General features: G+C 48.3%; 1 protein-coding gene across 1 annotated transcript in view; it reads right to left on the bottom strand.

Annotated features, from left to right (window-relative positions):
• Positions 1-6,993: 6,993 nt before the first annotated feature.
• Positions 6,994-20,094, bottom strand: part of PDE6D (phosphodiesterase 6D) — a 38,671-nt gene continuing 25,570 nt past the window's right edge. The window contains exons 2-5 of the mRNA XM_061348755.1: positions 16,581-16,669; positions 10,989-11,114; positions 10,033-10,138; positions 6,994-7,629 (exon numbers count right to left, since the gene is read on the bottom strand). Coding sequence (XP_061204739.1) covers positions 7,548-7,629; positions 10,033-10,138; positions 10,989-11,114; positions 16,581-16,669 — 403 coding nt within the window. The 3' untranslated portion in view covers positions 6,994-7,547. The remainder of the gene's footprint in view (positions 7,630-10,032; positions 10,139-10,988; positions 11,115-16,580; positions 16,670-20,094) is intronic.

The following is a 20,094-nucleotide window of genomic DNA, read 5'->3' as shown; positions in this document are numbered from 1 at the left end:
ACTGAAGCTGTTCTGACTGTGCTAGCTGGCTGCTGAGCACTGAAGATAGCCCAAGTACCTCCCAAACGTAGCTGTCAGGAGAGCTGCAGGGTACCTCATACAAGCCTGGAAGGACTTAGGCTGTGTGATGTGTAGAGGTGACTACTTTGACCAAGGGCAGCCCTTCCCAAGGACTCTGCTGTGGCTGGCCCTTTAATGGAGCAACAATGTCCAGTGTGTGTCCAGGTGAATTGAGAGAGCATCCACATGGTTGGCCCAAACTATGATGCACGACCAGAGCCGTACAAAGAAAGCTCATAGCCAGTATAACTGGTAGGGCTGAGCTCATGCCCTGCAGGCAACTGGACTGGGTCTGGATGTATCTTCAGTTCTGACCTCCTGCCCATATTGGGTTAGGGCCTGTTTCATCAGCTCAGGCTTGTAACTGCACCAGCTGTAGCTTTGTGAGCCTCATCCAAAACTCTTCTTGTTGCATCTTGACAACTTTAATGAAATTTGGAGCACCTTGAGGGCTTGGTGGAGAACTTGTCTGTAGGGAACGCAGTACTTGGACTCCAAATTAGACATGGCCAGGGTTACTAGTGCAGTTTGTGTCTGAGCAAATAATTGGCATCTACTTAAGAGTCTAATGAGTGAAACTGCCTTCCAGGCACAAATCCTCAAGATCACAAACACAGAAGTGCTTTTGGGGCATAGCTGTTGAAAGTGAACATGAAGAGCTGTTTCTCTGGCAGAGCAATTGCCACCCGGCTCAGGGTGTGAGGTGTCCCAGGGGAGAAGAGGCCTCAGGAGCAGGCTGGGGAAGCCCAGGGCCATTGATCAATCTTGTCTCATCCTGCACAGCAGCAGAAAAGCCCAGCCCATGTTGGGAGTAGATGTGGGAGATCTGGTTCCTGCCCTGTCCCTAGCTGCCATGTCCCCCTCAGTGAGCCAGGGCAGCTCTGGTGCTGTAACTGGTGGAAAAAACTGGCAGGCCCCAGCCCAGTGGAGGTCCTCAAGCTCTGAAACGCAGCCGGATGCTAACACCTGCTGCCAGATCTCACTGGGACCACCACCCCAGTTCTTCCGTGCTCTGGGGAGCAGGGCTGGGTTGCCAGTGACTCCTACACAGACACTGGGAATCCTCCATCGTCCCCTGCGCCAGTGGCTGCTCCATCTTGTCTGGCTGAGCTGAACCTCTCCAAAGGGCAGGAGAGCAGGAAAAGGGGCTGTGGGGGACCCTCAGGTTTGCAGACACCAAGGAGGGCCATGGCTTCTGTTCATGGCCAGCTGGAGCGCCGGGGTGGGGGGTAGCCGGTGGCAGTGGGCTTGGAGGCCAGGAACAGACCTGGGAGGAAGCGGTGAGTGCTGTGCTTCAGAGTGTGGATCTGGAGAAGCTCTTGCACCCCTTTTGTAGGGAAGCACAATGCAAAGGAGACAGCTGGGGGGTGAGAAAGTCCAACCCAATTAGTCCTTAGAGAATCCATGGGGATGGGGACCTCAGGCTGTAAATCCACAGGAATGGGGTATTTGCATGTGTCCTTTCCCATCCAGGAAGGAGGCCTGAAGGTGAGGGGCTCTGCCTCTCTGCATACCAGCTGGGTGTTAGGTGGGGATGTGGGTCCTCCGCCTCCCTTTGGGCATGGGGTGCTCCAAGCTCTGTAAACACCAATCTCTCCTTTGCTGCAGGCAGAGCAGGCTTCTGGCCCTGGTCTTTCAGGGAGCTGGAAACCAGCACCCCTCTTCCATGACTTAGGGCAGGAGGTGCAAGGGGTGATGCAGCTTGTGTACAAAGCTGGGGACCTGGGTGCTCAGTTGGTGTGAGACCCATGGGCACTGCTGAGGGGGACAACCCACAGCGAGTATGAGCCATCCCCTCTGCAGCAAGCAGCTGAGGCACTGCCAGACCCTGGGTCCACAGGCAGAGAAGGGATGTGGCTCCAAATTGCCTGGCAGGCAGTGTGGTCCTGCGTGGGGAGCCTGTGGAGGCTGCCCAGGGTTTGCTACACCACCAAGTGTGACCCCACTTGGGGTTCAGACCCTGCTGTGGGGTTCAGAGCCAGCAGCCTCGAGCCCTGGTGAGTCAAACCACAGCCATTGCAGGGGCACATCCCCTCCCAGCCCTGCTTATCCCCCAGAGGTGAGGATGCTGTTTCCCTGGGGACAACTCTCAGCGCAAAGGCCGGTCTCCAGGATGGGGACCTCCCGGAGGGGGGTGAACAGCAGGCAGGAGCAGGGAGCACAACTTTGCTATAGGAAGGGGTGAGCAAGTAGCACCTACTGGAGCTGCTGCACCATGGGAGGGCTTTGGGGCACCCCACAGTGCAGGCTGCTCCCAGCAAAGGCATTGTGGGAGCTGCTGGCACATCTCACCCTGGCCCTTACTTTGTGCCTGTCAATAACGCTGGGGCTCTGGGCTGGCAGAGGGTTCGGTGTATCTGGTCCAGCACAAGGGCTGCTCACCTGGGATAGAGCTGGTGGCACGTCCCACCCCGGCTGGCCCCGCAGCCTGCCTGCCGTACGCTGAGCGGACAGAGCTGCCCCTCCGTGGCTCCCTTGCGCTCGGGGCTGACGCGGTGGCCTAAAGCCAGAGTCCTTCCCCCTCGGCCGCCGGCTCTGCGCATGCGCTGTGCAGGCCAGGCCATACCGCTGTATTGCAGCACCATCTAGTGCTGTGGGATGGGGAAGCCCAGCACCCCAACATCCGAGCTGTGGCAGCACCGGCGGGACTGGCCAAGGCCAAGCTGCCAGGGGACCCTAACATGCTGTTGGTGAGGACGGACGGGTGGCACAGCGTGTCCCCTGGCTTGGGGCAGCCAGAACTCGCCTGTTTCCCTGTGCCCTGCTCTATGTTAGGGAATATCCTGTGAGAATCCCAGGAAGCATCGAGGTGCAGATGTTTCCCTGTTCCTGAGCCTAATGTGCCTGGCCTCAGCTGTTGGTTTTGCCACTTCCTCCAATGGATATAAGGCCTCTGCCCAATCCTCGTGCCACTTTTGCTTCTCTATCAGCCGGATGACCCCAGCACTGTAAGTCTCTCATTGTCAAGGTCTTCATTCTCATAGCATCTCCCACAGTTCCCTGGTGCTCATGTTCCATACCTGGTGTGAGCGTGACCCCATCCCACAGCTTGTCAACGTTCCCCTTTTACACACCTGAGGGAATGCCAACCCTTACAGCCTGGCTTTTGGGACATCTGGAGAGCTTTCTGCAGCACAAGTCCTACTGTGCTCTCCTTCCTTGCCTCTGCATCCCAGCTCATCCCCTCCCAGCTCTTCACCTCCCTCAGGTGCTTGCCACACTCCCTGCCTTGCCTGGCACTGGGAGAGCAGGCTGGGTTTGGCACAGAGCTGGGTGCCATAAGAATGGGAAGCTCTGCAAGAGGGGCTGTGGTGATGGCTTGCCCCACTCCCCTCCCACAGTGTGGGGTACTGGTGGGGAGCACTGGTGTGGTGGATGTCGGATGTGCAGTGGAGTGAGGTGAGTGCTCAGTCCCAACAGAGATTGCATCCAGATCCCATAGCACCGACAGGGTTGATGGCCTGAGGCTCCCTAGGGCAAGAGGAGTTTGGCACCTTCAGCTGAAAAGGGGCCCTTTGGCAGCCTCTGCCCTGGCTGCCCTCCTGCCTTCGAGGATGGAAGGGGCTGTGTTCAAGTGACCTGGCAGTCCTGAAGTCCCTTTGTGCAAGCAGTTTGATGCCTGGCTGCACTGTCCTAGTGATCCAGGAGCGGGATCTGTGCAGCTGCACTGTCCTAGTGATCCAGGAGCGGGATCTGTGCCCCCCAAAAGGGGCAGAGGGACTTGAATCTTCCCAGCCCTCCTGCCGCCCTCGCAGTGCTGCTGGGGGAGGATGGAGCTGGTTGAGTTGGAACAGGACGGTGCTGGCCCTGCTGCCTGCCTGCCTGCTGCCACGCGCTCCCTGCCACCTGCCTGTGCTGCCTGCACTCGCAGGAAGGTAAGAGTAGCAGAGCAGGCACCGAACATAACGTGGCCCTGGGCTGTTTGTGCGCCTTTTGTTCACCAGTAACTTTCTCGGGCATCAGCTCATTAACCGCATTAGGACGGCTCTGCTTCCCGCCTGAGCGTTATCGGGCAGGGCAGATCTGGGGCACCGTGCCAGCGGGAGCCCTGCTCCACTTCACTGGGCACTCAGGCAGCCGAGATTCCCCGGTGACAGCCGGGGTAGGTAACACACTGATGGTGCTGCCTGTCGGCAGCAAGGATTTAAGAGCCTAGTGCTTGCTGTGTGGTGTGGAGGAGCTGCCCTGTTTGCATTGCAGCACACAGGCAAGACCCCAACCTGCCCAGGGTCAGGGTCCTGCTTTGCAGCCAGCCCTACTGGTGTTTTTCATTGCCATAATCCATGCCCATGCTTCAGGGAGCCCCTGTGGTGTGATGGACCACAAAACCATGCAGAGAGCTCCCCTAAAGCCAAAAGCCTGTTGTGCATCACCCTCCTCCCATGCTGCCTCGCTGCTTTTGAACAGCAGATGTGCCAAACCCCAGCTGGGAGGGCTCCCAGGTGAAGGGCAGTGAGGATCAAGCTTGCTTTGCACAAGCTTCACCCTGAATCTGTCCATGGCAGTCCCCCATTCTGTGCACAGCTCCAGCTCCCACTTGCTTCTCCATCCTTCCTCTATTTCCCAGTGTGCCCCTGTTGCCTCTGGCTGTGTACCTGGGCTCCAGGGGGCCACCCTGCTGTTGCTGCCAGGTTCCCTCCAGCATTCGGGGTGAGCCTTCTGTGGTGGGGAGCAGCCTCCCAGGCATGTTCCCAGCCTCGAGGCTGTTGCAGAAACAAATGCCCACTGCACGCTGGTGGCTGAAGGCTCTTGCACCCACCATGGGAGCTGCTGAGCCCAAAACACCCTGGCTGTGAGCAATGAGCAGAGGAAGCTGCGGGTCTTGGCTGGGATTCACTCACAATGGCTGCTGCTGCTGCTGAATTCGGCCGGTTCCCTCTCCCCAGCACTGCTTGGCCAGTCTGATGCCAGCAGCTCCAGCATGTGCTGGGAAGCAGCATCTCCAGGTGAGCCAGGGTTTGTGTGAATGGCCCTGCCTGGTGAGAGGCTCCTCGCCTGCCCCAGCCAGGTTCTAACCCCAGAATTGCCCCTTTTGCCACCATGTGGCCCTCCCCTTGTGCAGAGTCCATGCATGTGGACCCTGCTGGGGGAAATTCCCCTGCCCAGAGATGCCTGATGAGGCTGCAGGTTTCTGGGTGGGGACTCTTTTGGTAGACAAAAGGCATAACTGCTGTGTTGCTCCTCACACCCACTTCTCCCCCCACCAGCCTTTGCACAAAGGATGGCATGGGGCTGCCCTCACGATGTGGGGAGAACCACCCTGGACACATGAGCAGTTAGTGGCACACAGGTCCTGACCTCCTGCTCCTCTCTTGCCCCTTCCAGTCCCACCTTTCCCTTTGCTGGTGCCTTTGCTGGCCCCGTGTCAATGGCCCCGTGCAAGGGAACTGAGAGTTGCCAGCACCGTGCTCAGCCCCTGGGTATGGGCATGCTAAGAGCAGCCCATTAGCAGTGCCTCCTGCCCCTTCTCTCAGTGCTCTCAAATGCCCCTTAGCCCTACGGGAGGGCACCCGCAGCTGCCTGGGCCAAGCACAAGTTCCTGCTCCCAGCACGGGGGTCCTTCCCCGGGATTCGGGTGGTGTCAGGTCAGAGCACACCGACCTCTGCCCTACCGGGGCCTTTCTGCCGTCAGACCGGGCCCCGGCGTTTGCTCCGACGGTTTCTTAAGGGAGGCTTAGCCCCTCGCTGGGAGATGCTGGTCCAGGGGCGCGAGCCGGAGAGCTGCCAGCTATCTCCCAGGGAGCCACTTGAGGGCGGCAGTGACCCGCCGCAGAGCCGCCGACGCTGGCCCGGCCGGATCCAACTGGGCGAGGGGGACGAACTGGGACAGTCCAGGCCAGAAGGGTGAGGGAGGACAGGGAAGGGGCTCCGGAGCCAGCCCGGGCTTCCTCAGGATTCGCGTCCCACCGGGGCCCTCTCGCAGGGCAGCCGGAACTATCTACCCTGGGAACATCTACTGGAACATCTCTCCTGGAACTGAGCTACCTCTCTCCAGACCACCCACTTTTTATACTTTCCCTTTTTGGACACCTCCTATCTCCCCTCTGTGATGGAGATACCATCACTGGGTGTCGTTCACGCCTTGTGCAGAAGGCAGTACCAGCTGATCACTGTGTAAAGGTTGGCCTAGCACAGGCCATGCTACTGAGAAGTCTCAGCCCCATGAGTCCAGCAGGCTGAAACCCATCAGCGAGGTCTCGTGCAGAAGCTGCTACAATGGCTAACGCTCTCCTCATGGGGATTAATGGTCCAGCTTCAATTCACCTCAAGAAATTTCACGCTGTATTCCTCCCATGCACACCCAGTGGCTGAACTCAGGATCTGAGGTGATGCATTTCATTTCTCTGCGGTGCCTGAGAACTGCAAGCCCAGGCTGATCATGGTGTCAAGCAACCATAAAGCTGCCCGTGATATTTTAAGAGCAGAAGCTGGAAATGCTGTCTTCCCAAGATTAGCATGTGCTAGAACTATGAACAACAGGGGGGAAAGAGTAGCAGTAGGGCTTGAGGAGGCTGCTTTTGGTAGCTAAACTGATGCCATGTGTCATTAAAGCTGCACATGTGGGGATTGCTTGGCTCAGCCACTGCAGTGGCAGCTGTGCCTCAGTTTGCTTGGCCCTGCACAGGGCTGATGCTGGGGGGCTCAGGGAACATAGGTTTTCTGCAGGGAGCAGAACAGTGTGCAGTGCTGCTCAAGAAACAAGTGATAGCAAACAGCACAAACTGCCCTATGGGACTGGCGGACAGAAATGAGGGTGAGGAGAAGCCTTGCTCAGAGCAGTCATGAAACCTTTTCAACATGGGAAGCTGGAGGAGGAGAAATGTAACAAGGATCAGGGGGGCACAGGAAGTCCTGTTCTGCTGCTGGCTTAAGCAACAGCAGTTCATGGCTACTGCGAGTCATTGTTGTAACAGAAAGGAAAATGCACAGAGCTAACGTTTCTTCCCTTCTTTGGACGGTAGGAATGTTTTAATTGAGAAAGTTGTTTTAATTACATTAGGTGATACCACAGTCTATTTTACAAGTTCAGGTAAGAGGATGTGTGGACCAATTACACAGGAATCCAGTAAAAGGTTAAAAACCTACAACATGAGAAAAATGAAAAGGTTAACTTAATCCCCCAAAAATGAAACGTGTTGAGAGTTTAGTGTGAGTGGAAATGGGAGATTATACCAGGATCCAGAGAAGTACAAAGGATGAGACTAACGTAATTTACAGTATTGGTTCTCCATGACCATCAGTTTGCCCGTGTTCAGAGACAGCCTCTTTTCCCCAGTGCATCGCTGAGCAGCTGGTCCTGTCTCTGAGGGTTTGGTCTGGTCTTGTCAGAGGAGAAAGCAAAGTAACTGATGGGCAAAGGTCACAACCCACGTTGAGCTGGTCCCCAGGGGTCACCGCCTACAGGAGTGTCTTCCACTGGATAGTCGGGGGGTTCTGCACCAAGAACTGTATGGAGGAAAACTAAAACAGCTCCAAAAAGCCCCATCTCAAACGTAGAAAAGTCTCACTCTGGAAGTGCTTACGAGAAGATCGTCATCATAGAATTTGGTTTCTATAATAACATTACCACTGTAGAAGGAAGAGAGGAGAGAGAAGAGGTATTACAAGATTGCATGACAGTAGAAAATGACTGCTCCTCTCTGTGCTCTCACAACCCTGGGCTGTCGCCTGTCCCCCCACGTAACAGGAGCTTTGGTTCGGAGCCACATGCAACAAGCACTGTGTCCTGATCCAGGGGTGGCTGGGGCCAAAGGAGCTCCCCACTGCATTCCTACATGGAGCAGTTCTCCCCATCCCTCCCTCTCTTGTCACCCCCCCTCCAGGCACAGTACCCCACAGGCTGCAGAGGGCTCACAGCAAACATCTGCTCACTTCTACTGCTAAAATCAAAGTAAGAGTCCCAGCATGTTCAGGCCATTCTCTCCTGCAGTCAATAGTGAAAATCTTAATAAAATTCTTATTTTATTCCCCAGCTCTGTACTCTAGTGCTCAGCAAGGTACTTCAACCAACTTACTGTGGCGTTTCCCTCAAGAGTGCTTAAATGCAAACGCAAAAGCATATTTTATACAAACTGCAATGGAAGTGCAGTTTTGGGTGTCACAAAAGCTCTGGTGGTTTAGCTTGCTGACTCTCAGATTCTGGTGGATAAAAGAACTCAAGGGGCCATTACAGCACCTGGACACCTGAGCAGTGTGATCTGACTGTGTCTAAATAACATGGCTCTTGAAAATCAATGCAGCAGTACCATCTCCACTGTGGCTCTTAGTATCTGTGCCACTGGCAAAGCTGGACCTGGCAAGAGCGTAGTTTTTTGCTGCGGCGTGGACAAAGTCTGAACTCAAATGTCGGGGAATGTTCTCAGTCTGATTGCTATTCAGGAATCCCGCGCACTAAGTATCACATCTCAGTTCTTTCCTGCTATGGAGACACTGAGACAAACACAAGGTTTTTGGAAATATCAGAAGGTGAGAGGTTCTCCAAGTCTTGTCAGCTGAAAAAAGCTGATTTCTTTGGGTCACAAAACCCCTTTTGGATTTCTTTGGGCTGGTGATTCTACTGAAAAGTCTCAAGAATGACTTTAGGACACCTCCATGTATAGGAGATAGATCTTGGCTGCTCACTACAAGTCCACGCTCCAGGGAGAGAATGGGACACTGGAAAATCCTCAAGGTCACTTGAGTGAGAACTGGACTCTCATGACTCTCAGTCCTGAAAATGCCTTGATTTCCTGAGATGGTCAAAACCAACTTGTCAGATGTCTTTCTTTCTTTACTCTGGTTCCCAAATCTGGCTTCTCCTGTACTGACTGAGAGCCACCGGCTCTGGTAGCTGAGGACATGCGTAGCACCTGTGAGGTTCTGGGCAAGTATTGTGCCAGGGATTGTGCCAGGGAGCACTATTTGAACACTGGTGCTCTCTTCTGAGACTGCTCTCTGTTTGAAATGTGCTGTGAAATCAGTGATGGTAACTCCTATCCCAGTGCCTTCTCTATGCAACTGGCTTTCTTCCAGACAGGGAATGAGAGGGAAAATCCTGGAGAGGGAGGTCTTCCAGAGGACTCAGCAACCTTGCAGTGAGACTGGCTGCTCCTGTCTGCCTCTTGTTGGCAGCAGGATTCCAATACCCTTCTGTCTCTGCTGGCAACGTGTTCCTCATGTGCTTGTCAGCACCCATCTAGCACTGCAGGGAAGGTGGCTTTTTGTCAGTGATTACAGTTTCCCAGGGGCCTCCCTCGAGGAGCCTTTTCTGTTTGTCCCTGTGTGCCTGGCTGTCCACACTCAGAGTGGTGCCCAGCATGCACCACTATGATACAAGCCCACGGGATCGCTCACCTGCTGACAACTCAGTGTGCAAACAGTGGCCAGGACCAGATGTTTCTGAGGGAAGTGTATGAACACCATTACAGGTGACTGTAAAATGACTGTTTGCTATCTGTTAAGGACATTTTATCCCCAGATACAGCTCTGTGTGGCTAAATGTATGGTTTATAAGCCAGTGTAAAAGACACAAAGCTTGGCAAAATGGTAGGGAGCTGAAACAAAATGCTAGAGCAGCTCCTATGGGTGATACATTGCATGAAAAATAGCCACCTTGGACACAAGTCAGTGATGAACAGCTAGATTTGAAAATGGCCCAGACATCTCATTGTTCTGGTTTTCCTGGCTATTAAGCTGCAAAGCATTGTAAAATCCTTCCACGGTTCACCTTTCAAAAAAATAAAGCAACTCTAATAAAGGATCAGTTCCACTTTCTTCAAATTTTTATTACTATATTATTGCAAATTGGACCTATGGGAAAGAAGGTAATGAGGTTGGCTTAGCCCCTTTTATCTCTCAACAGCTAACAGTAGTGAGGGTGATCCAGAGTTGGTAGCAGCTCCCTCACTTCATTCCCACTGTAGCCCCCAAGGAAATGCCACACATTGCTTTTTCTCTGCCTGCTCTCAGATTCTGTATTCCCAAGGCACTCACGTTAAAACGTTAGCTGGCATCATCTGTGATTCAGGTGCTGCCTCTATCAAGGACTGCCAAGTGTTTGTGGAGTTAGGAATCACAAAACCGAATTCAAAGAACCATTCTGCAAAGTAAAAATAAGATCGAGAGGCATTTGAAAGAAGATAAAATCCACACATGACCCTTTTGCTTTTCACCTGACAGGCTGAGGAAGTCCCTAGACTGTCCTGCTGTGCTGCCAACATTTTACATTTATGTTACTTCGTACAGCTTAAACTGCACCGAACCCTGCCCTCCTCTTGGAGCAGATACTCCCTCTCTGAAATAGCTGATGGTAATGATAAAGTCACACCACTTCCTTAGCATTCAGTGGAAACCACACCACACCTAATTATGAGCAGGGAAGCCACACTCTCACTCTTGCAGACATCCCCGGGATCCAGTTTAGATTAAGTGTACAACTGGCTGCCCAAAGACAAGGGGCTCAATGTTTTATCTCCCCTTCCTCCACCCCAGATCAAGAGTAATAGCACAGTGAGGGAGGTCAGAGGTGCAGCTCGGGAGTCACACAGACAATACTCAGTGGCACTGCTGTAACCAAAGTAAACCAGAGGCTCCTTTAGTCCAGCCTCCAGTCTGGCAGTGGCCAGCACTAGGTGCTTCTGAGGAAGACGCATGAACCCTTGTAATGAGTGACTCTAAAATAACCTGTTCCCTTGCCTCAGGCAGCCTGAGGTGGATTTATGCCCTGAAGCATGATTACCCAGATTTTTTCCTTACATAACGAAGTGTTAATACACTTATGAAATGCTATCGCTAATGCTGTGCCCCATTAGTCCTGACAAGATGTGTGCTTCAGCACTACTCTGGAAAATTAAAATCACCACGTTCAACCAGTTTCAGTCTTGTTAATCCCCGCCGCGCTGGGGGTCCCTCCCTGTGCTGCAGCAGGACTGCTCAGAGCAGATGCGTACCTTCTAGACACTGCCCTTTGAAATAAACTTTCTGTTCCAGGCGGAATTTTTCCATTTGTTCTGCTGAGGAGAAGTTTAACTCCCGAGACACTGCTTTGCATTTCAGGATTTTTTTAGGAACTCGAGCTGTGAAACAGATAAAAAAGCATTATTTGGACACAATAGAATCATAGAATCAACTAGGTTGGAAAAGATCGATGATCATGAAGTTCAACTGTTACCCCAGGACTGTCAAGCCCACCACTGAACCATGTCACTAAGGCAAACTGATCTCCCCTCATGATCTCCAGGCACAGCCACTCCTCATCTACCCCCCACAATGGCTCACACTGTATAGCTGCCACCTCTACCCCTCATGGCCACCCCTCATCTCCCCTCAAGATCTCCCCTCATGGCCATGCCTCACAGTCCACCACTCCTCACAGCCCATGGCTGCCCCTGCTCTCACCTCACGATCTCCTCTCACAACCACCCCACCACTCCCCTCGTGGCTGCCCCTGCTCTCCCCTCAAGCCATCTCTCATGGCCATCCCTCCTGTCCCCTCACGATCTCTTCTCATGAAAGCCCCAAGTCTCTCCTCATGATCTTCCCTCATGGCCACCCTTGCTCTCCCCTCACGACCGCCCCACCTCTCTCCTCATGATCTTCCCTCATGGCCACCCTTGCTCTCCCCTCACGACCGCCCCACCTCTCTCCTCATGATCTTCCCTCATGGCCGCCCCCTGCTCACCCCTCCCGATCTCCTCTCACAAATGACATTTGTAGGAGTGAAATCCAAGATGCAAATAGGTTAAATGCCTTGCCTAGAGCCAGGGATGAAATTTGTGACAGAACACCACTGATCTCTCAGATTCCTGGCTCTAAGCTGTTTCTTACTAAACCTCACAACTCTTCAAGTTAAAAGATGAGATGCAACTTGAATTTTTTCTTCAGGAAGTGTGCTGAAGATCACAAGCAGCCAAAGGGCTGCATAGTACAGCTGGTGTGTTAGCCCTCCTCACTTCTCCTTCCCTTTCAGACTGTATATCCCCTGCAAACCACAAAGGGCTACTTCTGAAGCTCAGCAGCACTGTTACAGCCACCTCACACAGCTCTGGGAAGTCGTCCTGTACAAGTGTACAAAATGCCTGTCCCTCCAGCACTGAGACCCACACAGGCAGTAAAGTCAGCACCAAACTAGAGGTTTAGAGAGTAATTTGGCAGTCCAGGGTTTCTGGGCTCTTGCAGTCCGTGAGACACCAACAGCAAGTGGCAAACTGTACCTGGTAGATACTTCATAAGGCTTTTTTTATAAGTGAAGGAGTAAGAGAAGGGACGGTTTGGGAGCAGTGATTAATATGCTGCAAGGTCCTAATCGGGAGAATAAAGGAGGGAGTCAATATACTAAAAACATCCCAAGCTTGTCATGCTTCAGTGGTGTGATTGTACATATTCCTTCCTGCATATTAAGAAAATGTTTCATGTAAATTTATTAGGAATAAAGAGGGGAGGGAATACAGCTGGCATGTGCTTTATGAGCCAAACTGTTCTTAAATGGAAAGCATATCAAAACATCCATAAGCAGACAGCAGGCTGCTGTTTAATCAAAGGAAGAGTCTACCAAACCCCAGTCAAATCCATCTGATGCAGAACAGTTTAATGGAGTAGGACTTTGATGAGAAACCAATTTAGAGAGCTGGAGGGTTAGGGAATATAAGCTACCATCCTATCCCATGGAGAAGTACACAGCCCATGGTCCGTTAAAAACAAATTAAATTAAAAAAAAAGAGGTAAAAAGAAAATTTAAAGTGTAAGAGAAGAATTTTAAATATAAAAGGTCTCTATTTTTAATCCTTTTTGTTGTTTGCGTTTTTTTTTTTAGCACAGAAATCTGCATGGCACCATCCCTTACTGCCCTCACAAGTACAGACTACAGCCTGTTGTGAATAAATATCCCTTTGCAGTTAAGTGTAAAATGACTTGTTAAAACTATTCTGCAATTTAGTAATTACATTTCTTTCATCCTCAAGACAGACTGCTAAGAATGTTTGTTTTAATAATGTAAAACTACAAATAAAAGGTTACTTTAGAAAAGTGGGGCTGTGTAGTCTTTGAACATCTGGTCTAAGAGATTTTATTTTATATTTATGCCATCAAGCAGAAAATGATAATTGAAATTATTTAAAACTCATTTTTCTTTCACACCTCTTCTTTTTCCATTAAAAAGACAGAAGAGAAAGCAGTTTGATTCGCATCAGTTAGGTTCATACTAAACTATGCTGAAATGCAGGTAAGCAGCAAATTTATCCTAAATTTACTACTGCTTTTTTTCTAACTTGAGTATATACTTATACCTGCATATTTATTTAAGCTAACACACATTCAGTCAGATATTTAATTCTGGTTAGAAAGTGATGAATGACACATTTCTTATTTACTAAGCAAATCATTTTGGGTACAACCACGTTTACTTAGAAAATGAAATTCTATTAAAATACCCGTATCATGTTTTCATGTAGTTTAATGAAACTACCTTGAATATCTGGGACATATAAGAAAGGAAGCTATCTTAGCTAAACTTATTTTGTATTTCAAACTACATCTTTTCTTACATAATGAAAGCATTATTTGTATTTTCTGAATGAAAGCTGGCTCTGGTGACTGGGAACAGCACTGGCAATTCTGCAAGTGCTAGACCTCCGCAGTTTACTCCATTATGTGCTTGTATAGCAGAAGAAAACAAACTTTATGGATTTGCATCTCCCCGATTGCCTCCCACTTTTGAATGCACTGTCAGTGAATTGAGCTGACCGGGTACATAGAAAAGCTCCTGCTGTCAAAAGCTGGTTTAGAAGGTTAGTACCAGTTTCAGGTGCTCAGGCAGTGATTTCCACTATTTGTAGCAGTTTAATGTTCAGACTTCAGCAGCAATCCAATACCATGTTAATATTCTTTTTATTTAATCTAAGTGGTAAGTTTTATGTAGTAATACAGTAGTATCATGATTTAAAATTTAAGGTTTCATTTTTTAAAGAAACTTGTACTTAAATCAAATGGAAGTCCTGTTTAAAAAACAAACAGAAGTCCCATTTCAAGGAAATTCAATTTATTCATTCTGCTATATATTTGATTCTTTGTGATGTCTAGACTGTGATTTGCCCTGAATGACCATAGAACACACACACACAAGTACTATATAATGACTCTGAGGCATACATAGCCAACATTAGAGAGGAGATTTAGATTAGACATTAGGAAGTTCTTCCCTGTGATGGGGGTGAGACACTGGCACAGGTTGACCAGAGAAGCGGAGGCTGCCCCATCCCTGGAAATGTTCAAGGCCAGGCTGAATGGGGCTTTGAGCAACCTGGTCTAGTGGAAGGTATCCCTGCCCACAGCAGGGGAACGGAACTGGATGAACTTTAAGGTCCCTTCCAACCCAAGCCATTCTACGATACTATGATTCTGTTTGTCCTCACCATTTCTGTTGAAGGACTATACCAGAATCACGTTTCCCTATAGCTTCTTTTAATTCATAGTCAGATAATCCTTCTTTGTTGGACACCTCTCCCTTTTCTCAGCTCTTAGCCTATCTATTGAGAATAATCTATCCATCTCAGCCTTCTTTTCTCACTAAGCCATACAAGAACATCTTTTTTCCTCTCTTCTCCTAAGGAAGACTATTCTCCCATCTGTAATCTTTTCAGTGGCTTCTCCTAATAGCTCTTCTCTGCACCTGTTCCAGTTTGCAGTCATCCATCTTCTAAATGGATGAGTGAACTGCACACCACATAAGGTCTTAACAATTCCTTCTACCATGGGCATTAATCTCATGCCAGAGTATGTTTTAATTAATTCCCCAAGCTACTCTAATGGAGGTGAGGGTTCCTGTTTTATATGTGAGGAAAATCTGAGACACAGTGAGGTGACATGATCTGCCAAAAGTGAGAAAGATGGCAGGAGGGAAATGAGGCAACACAAAAACCCCTTCTGAGACACAGCTCCAGCTGTCCTTCCTGCCCCAAAGCGCACCTTCCTGTGGTTTCCATTGAACCACAGCAGCTCAGTGCTCCGTCAAGAGAGAGCTAAGAGGATTCAAAGACTAGCCATGCATCCAAGAAGAAGCTTTTACAGCACAAAGTCTGGCAAGACTGGGAATATTTTTATCTGATTTTCTTCTGCTTTCTAGAGCCTGTTTCCTCATTTCTCCTAGGTCTCCTGTTACACAGTTATTTCTAGAAGGCAAAACACCACTAACCTGCAGTCTAAGAAATTCCGTATTAAGATGATGAATTCCCACATTTCTCTTAAAAGATGTATTTCAATTGATTTCCTACAGTTGTAGGTGTTGGAATGTTTTTCTTTAATGTAGATATCTTATACAATAGGCATAAGTAAGTATCTGCTAAGGTCTATTAGCAGAACTGTTTGCTGTTAGTGGTGGTAGGAGAATGGGAGTACAGGTTAGCAAGGCTGAAAGAAACAGCTTGAAAAATGCTTTTGGTAATCACTGAGCCACAGCTCTGCTTTCCTCTAGCTCTGACCCACATCTTCTACCCCTTGCATCAGGTCCTTCTTAAACTGAGATATACTACTGGTCCTATTAATGAACTGTTGTCACAAAGCAGATGAACGTTGGCTGCGGACCAAATGAGAAAGTAACTTGTTTCTCTTGTGCCTTCAGTGGGCTTTGAAACCAGGTATATTGCTGGAAGACTACTGGACTCACAGAGTTTTGCCACAGATCTTCTGTATGCTCTCTGGGCAGAGGAAGATCTTTATATTCTGGCTGCCTCCTTCAGATACAGCAGATTTTCCAAATTAGGAAAGGTAAGTCCTAATAGTGACAGGCAGAACTCAGTCCTTGATGTTTAACTAAAAATAAATCAATGTCACCAGCATAATTAAATGATCAAGTTCAATTCACTTACTGGAGATCAGCTACAGTACTCACATAATAGAAAAGTCTTCAAAATTAAGTCAGTGAGGTCAGACTCTTCCCAGAGCCAAAGCAAAGCACTTGGCAAAGGACACTACCTATCACAGTGCTTTGTCACAAAAAAATAGGGAAGAGCAAGGGACTGTAAAGTCCTTTGCTAATCAGCAAGGACAGAGTAGAAGCGCAAGAGGTGTTCTAGCAGTGGTAGAAGGACAGGAGAACAGAGCAAATGTACCATGTGCACCACTTTAAAGCACAGGTCAAATTTAGTGTGTGGCTAGGCAGGGTAGTAACTGTGCATGCTTCTTCCCCACTGGTTCTCCATTTGACCTCTACCTTGACTGAATCCTGTTGTTATACTGAGAAAAGTTAATATATTTTTATACCTTCCATTTTGGAACTAACACTTAACTTAGCAAAGGTCAGCCAGTTACTCCTTACCCAGCTTGGTTCACTGCTTACCGCTGTTCAACTTGTCTGCTTTGCCAGCCCCTGACTCACTCTCACCTTTTTTTGTGGAGTGTGCCCCCAGATTTTTGTGGTGGAAGCCTCTGAAGGTGCGAGGTCAAAGCCAGGACATCTGGTCCTTCAAAGCAGGGATATGCTCACAACTCTGGTGACCTAGATATGCAGCACTACCCAGCCCCAAATGCACAACAAGGGCACACAGTACCTTCATGCTCCACTCCAGGTACAGACAGATCTTCTGTTCCTTGCCAAAGGATCTTCCCTGTTTCTGCATCCCGAAGGTTCATCCAGTTTCTGATTGGGAAGCCATTAAGGAAAAGAAGCTATCTAAATTTCCTAAACGCTGTGCCTAGTATTCTTTGCTAAGCCCTGAAATAAGTTGCTCCAGCTGAGTTTCAATCATGTTTTCCGATTCTCAGGAGGCCAAGAAAGAGACGCTTTTTTCCCTGAAAATAAATGAACAAACCAACCCTTGACCAGAATGAATTCAACAAGAGTTGGATAGTCACAGATCTAATTTTCACTTTCAACTGAAGCTTGTTAACCTCATTTATCATTTTCCATTGCTTCTAAAGGATAAAGGCAATGCCACTGTGCTGCAGAGAAGCAAGAACATTGCTAACAACAATAATTCTACACAAACAGCCGCTGTTCTCTGGCATTTGAAAAATGCTAGGTAAAGAAATGCTTCCTATAGAGCATTAGAAAAAGAGTAACACTCAACTGAGTTTGTTTTCCTAGCTTACAAAGTATTAATATAAAGGGTTGTTCTATTGCTGTTGACCTGGTAACTGCCACTCATGGGAATTCTTCAGCTGCTGAGTGCTAAGCAAAGTGAGATCCTCTCTTTTCATTCTCGGCAAGTGCCAGCTTTCAAAAAACCCAGACCAGCGAATTTATCATTAAAGTTATAGACAAGCATGAAATATTAGTATTTTCAAAGGGACAATTAATAATTAACTTTAGCATACCTTTGAAAAATGTCTCCCATCACACAATTCAGACATCAAGACATCAGGACAAGGAGCCTGCATACCTGCCCCATGCCATTTTGAATAGGAATACAGCCTAAGGTCCCACAGCTGCCTCCTGCTCTGCAGCTCATCAGCGTGGCTCCGAGGAGTCACTGGCACAAACACAAACAGCCTGAATACAGCAGGATCTGTGAGTTACGGCTATGAAACGAGTGCCTTTCCACCTGTTTCCTTTTGCTGGTTTAGTGCAACCTTTGTACTCAGTACTTCCTAGGCAAGAGACTGGAGACTATCTGGGAGAAGGGGAGAGGCCAACTGCTGAAGGAACTGACTGGGGAGGTAGGTATAAATAGGAGCTGTCAGAGATACGCATATTGAACTCATCCTCTAACAGACACAGTTTCCAAGCAGGCTCACACAAACTCGTCACATTGATCAAATTCTTCCAGAGCTCCAAGGAAGAAACAGATGCTTTAGCAAATTTTGCATTGCAGAGTAACATTTGTTTTAAAATTATGTGTGTGGAGGAGGGAAGGGAAGGTGGCTGCGTCAGTGCAGATGTGAGCAGAGTTTCCCTTCCTGAAGGCTGGCCAGACTTTCTGTGTCCCACTGAAGGGGCAAGAGAGGGAAGAAAGCTGGGAATATGTGCACAGGGTCTGCTGACACAGGCATGGCATTGCAGCTTCCAAAACTTAGCAACAACAGCCAAGAGGGAGCATCAGGCAGTCTGCTCAAGTCCTTCTAGACTTGTTCTGAAACACATAGTATCTACCATTGCTTCTGGGATTAAGGCAAAAGTGAAAGGGGGAGAAGATGGAAAGCATCATTCCCGGAGGGCCCCATATGCAACATCCATATCCCAGCAGAAAGCTGGAAAGTGGAGATATCTCCACAGCTAGCAAACCAAGGCAGACAGGGGCTGTGGGCAGGCAAGTCAGAGAGAGATGAGCAGCAGCATGGCAAGAAGAACCTGCAGCAGGGCTGGGCATTTCACATGGTGCTGGCTGGAAAACTTAGTTTCCAGCCAGTGCAACCTGCAGGATGGAACTGCCCCAACTGTATTTTAAAATGCCCCAAAAAATCCACCATTTTTCAAAACATCTTCCCACAGACACACATACAAACCAGCCAGGGTGAAGCTATTTACATTTAAAGCAGCATGCAATCTATCATATGCCATGTACGAGGGAAAAATAACAGATGAGACAATCTGAGCATCTCACTGACAAATTCATTTATCTTCGTAACACCCCATGATGCAAACACTTTTCACTATTAGCTGTAGGGTAATTCAGTAGATTGGGTACTTGATTATCAAAACCTGTATTACCTTTAAAAAATTATCCCGCTCAGAAGTTTATTTACTTTCTATTTATTCACTATTGATTATCAGTGGGAGTTCTGAGCTCACAGGCCTAGCCATAGGCTGTGTAATGCCAAACTGAGAGGTAGACAAGTTCCTCTGAACTGGAGATAAAACACTAACCAGAACAGCAAACCTAGCAAAGGAACTGATCCAGGCTCCCAAATGCTGTATCAGTACTCTAACTAATGGACTGCCTTCCTTTTTCCTTGTCATGCTTTGCCTTCCTGTCCCTCTAATAATATTTAAAGTACTCTGAAATCACATTTAACCATTTTCAGAAGTATCACATTAGAACTGCCCTTCAAAGAGTACATATAGCCTCACAGCTTAATTATTAACCTTAGTTGAAATGCATAGTTACAGACTGATAGTCACCTGCTATTTCTGGTAAAAGAAAACACACTGCAGGCTACTATCTCTGCCACTTCTCCCTACAAGGATTCATCTCTCAGTCCAGTCTGAGAGAGATGATGCAGGTTACACTGGCATACTGAACAATGCTAGATCTGCTAACATTTTGGGTGTTACACTTCTCTAAAATGCTGCCAGACTTTACTCCGTATTGACTTTCCACTGTAAGCATAAATCCATGCAGGACAACTTGCCCTGGGCTTTGCACTCTTACTGTCAAATTAAAGATGAAGAATAAATAAAAAGCTCAAGACTATATCCCTGGCTCACGAGAGCATACAGGTCAGCAGTGCATGCCACAGTTCCCATAAAATATCTTTTATTTAAACAATCTGTGCATTGCTAACCCATGTAAATTTCTTATCAAATGAAAAAAGGTTTAGTATCAGGGTAGCCAAAGGCTTTGCTACCTAGATAAATGCATGTGCAGGTTCAGGACATGATGTTTCAGCTTCTGCAAATGAAAAAATTGAAATCAATCTACTTTTCAGAGTGTATCCACACAGTTAAAATATCTGAAGGGATGAAATACTCTAGCCAGTCCACAAGTTTCTTCCTAATAGGTAAGCATTAAAAACGAAGACAAATCATCAAATCTTAAAAGTGCAAACACACAATTATCTTCTGTTGGAAAGAACACTTCACGTTCAAGAGATTAGTTGTTCATATTTTTTTAAATAAACATTTAAAAAGAAAGAGACATCTGAATAAAATCCTCAGTCAAAATCAAGAAAATTGGTAAGACTTAACTGTAATGGAATTAAAAAAAAAAAAGGCAAACCCCATTACAGGTGATTTTTTGGCAAAGGAACACCTGACAAAAGCAGGAGCTGTACTGCTTACCTAGTTAGCAGCTTATCTCACTATTTCTGTCATCTTGGATAGAAAGGCTGGTACTAGGACATACCCCAGAGTGAGGAAAATTGAGATCTTGAACCAAACCCACACACAGAGTTATCTTCTAATGT

This window comes from Neopsephotus bourkii, unplaced genomic scaffold (genome assembly GCF_033783945.1).
Source record: "Neopsephotus bourkii isolate Nb327-2 ecotype Australia unplaced genomic scaffold, CSIRO-AGI_Nbou_v1 NB_369, whole genome shotgun sequence".
Taxonomy (NCBI): domain Eukaryota; kingdom Metazoa; phylum Chordata; class Aves; order Psittaciformes; family Psittacidae; genus Neopsephotus; species Neopsephotus bourkii.
The sequence above is the reverse complement of the archived record's forward strand: the minus strand, read 5'-3'. Positions and strand labels throughout refer to the sequence as shown.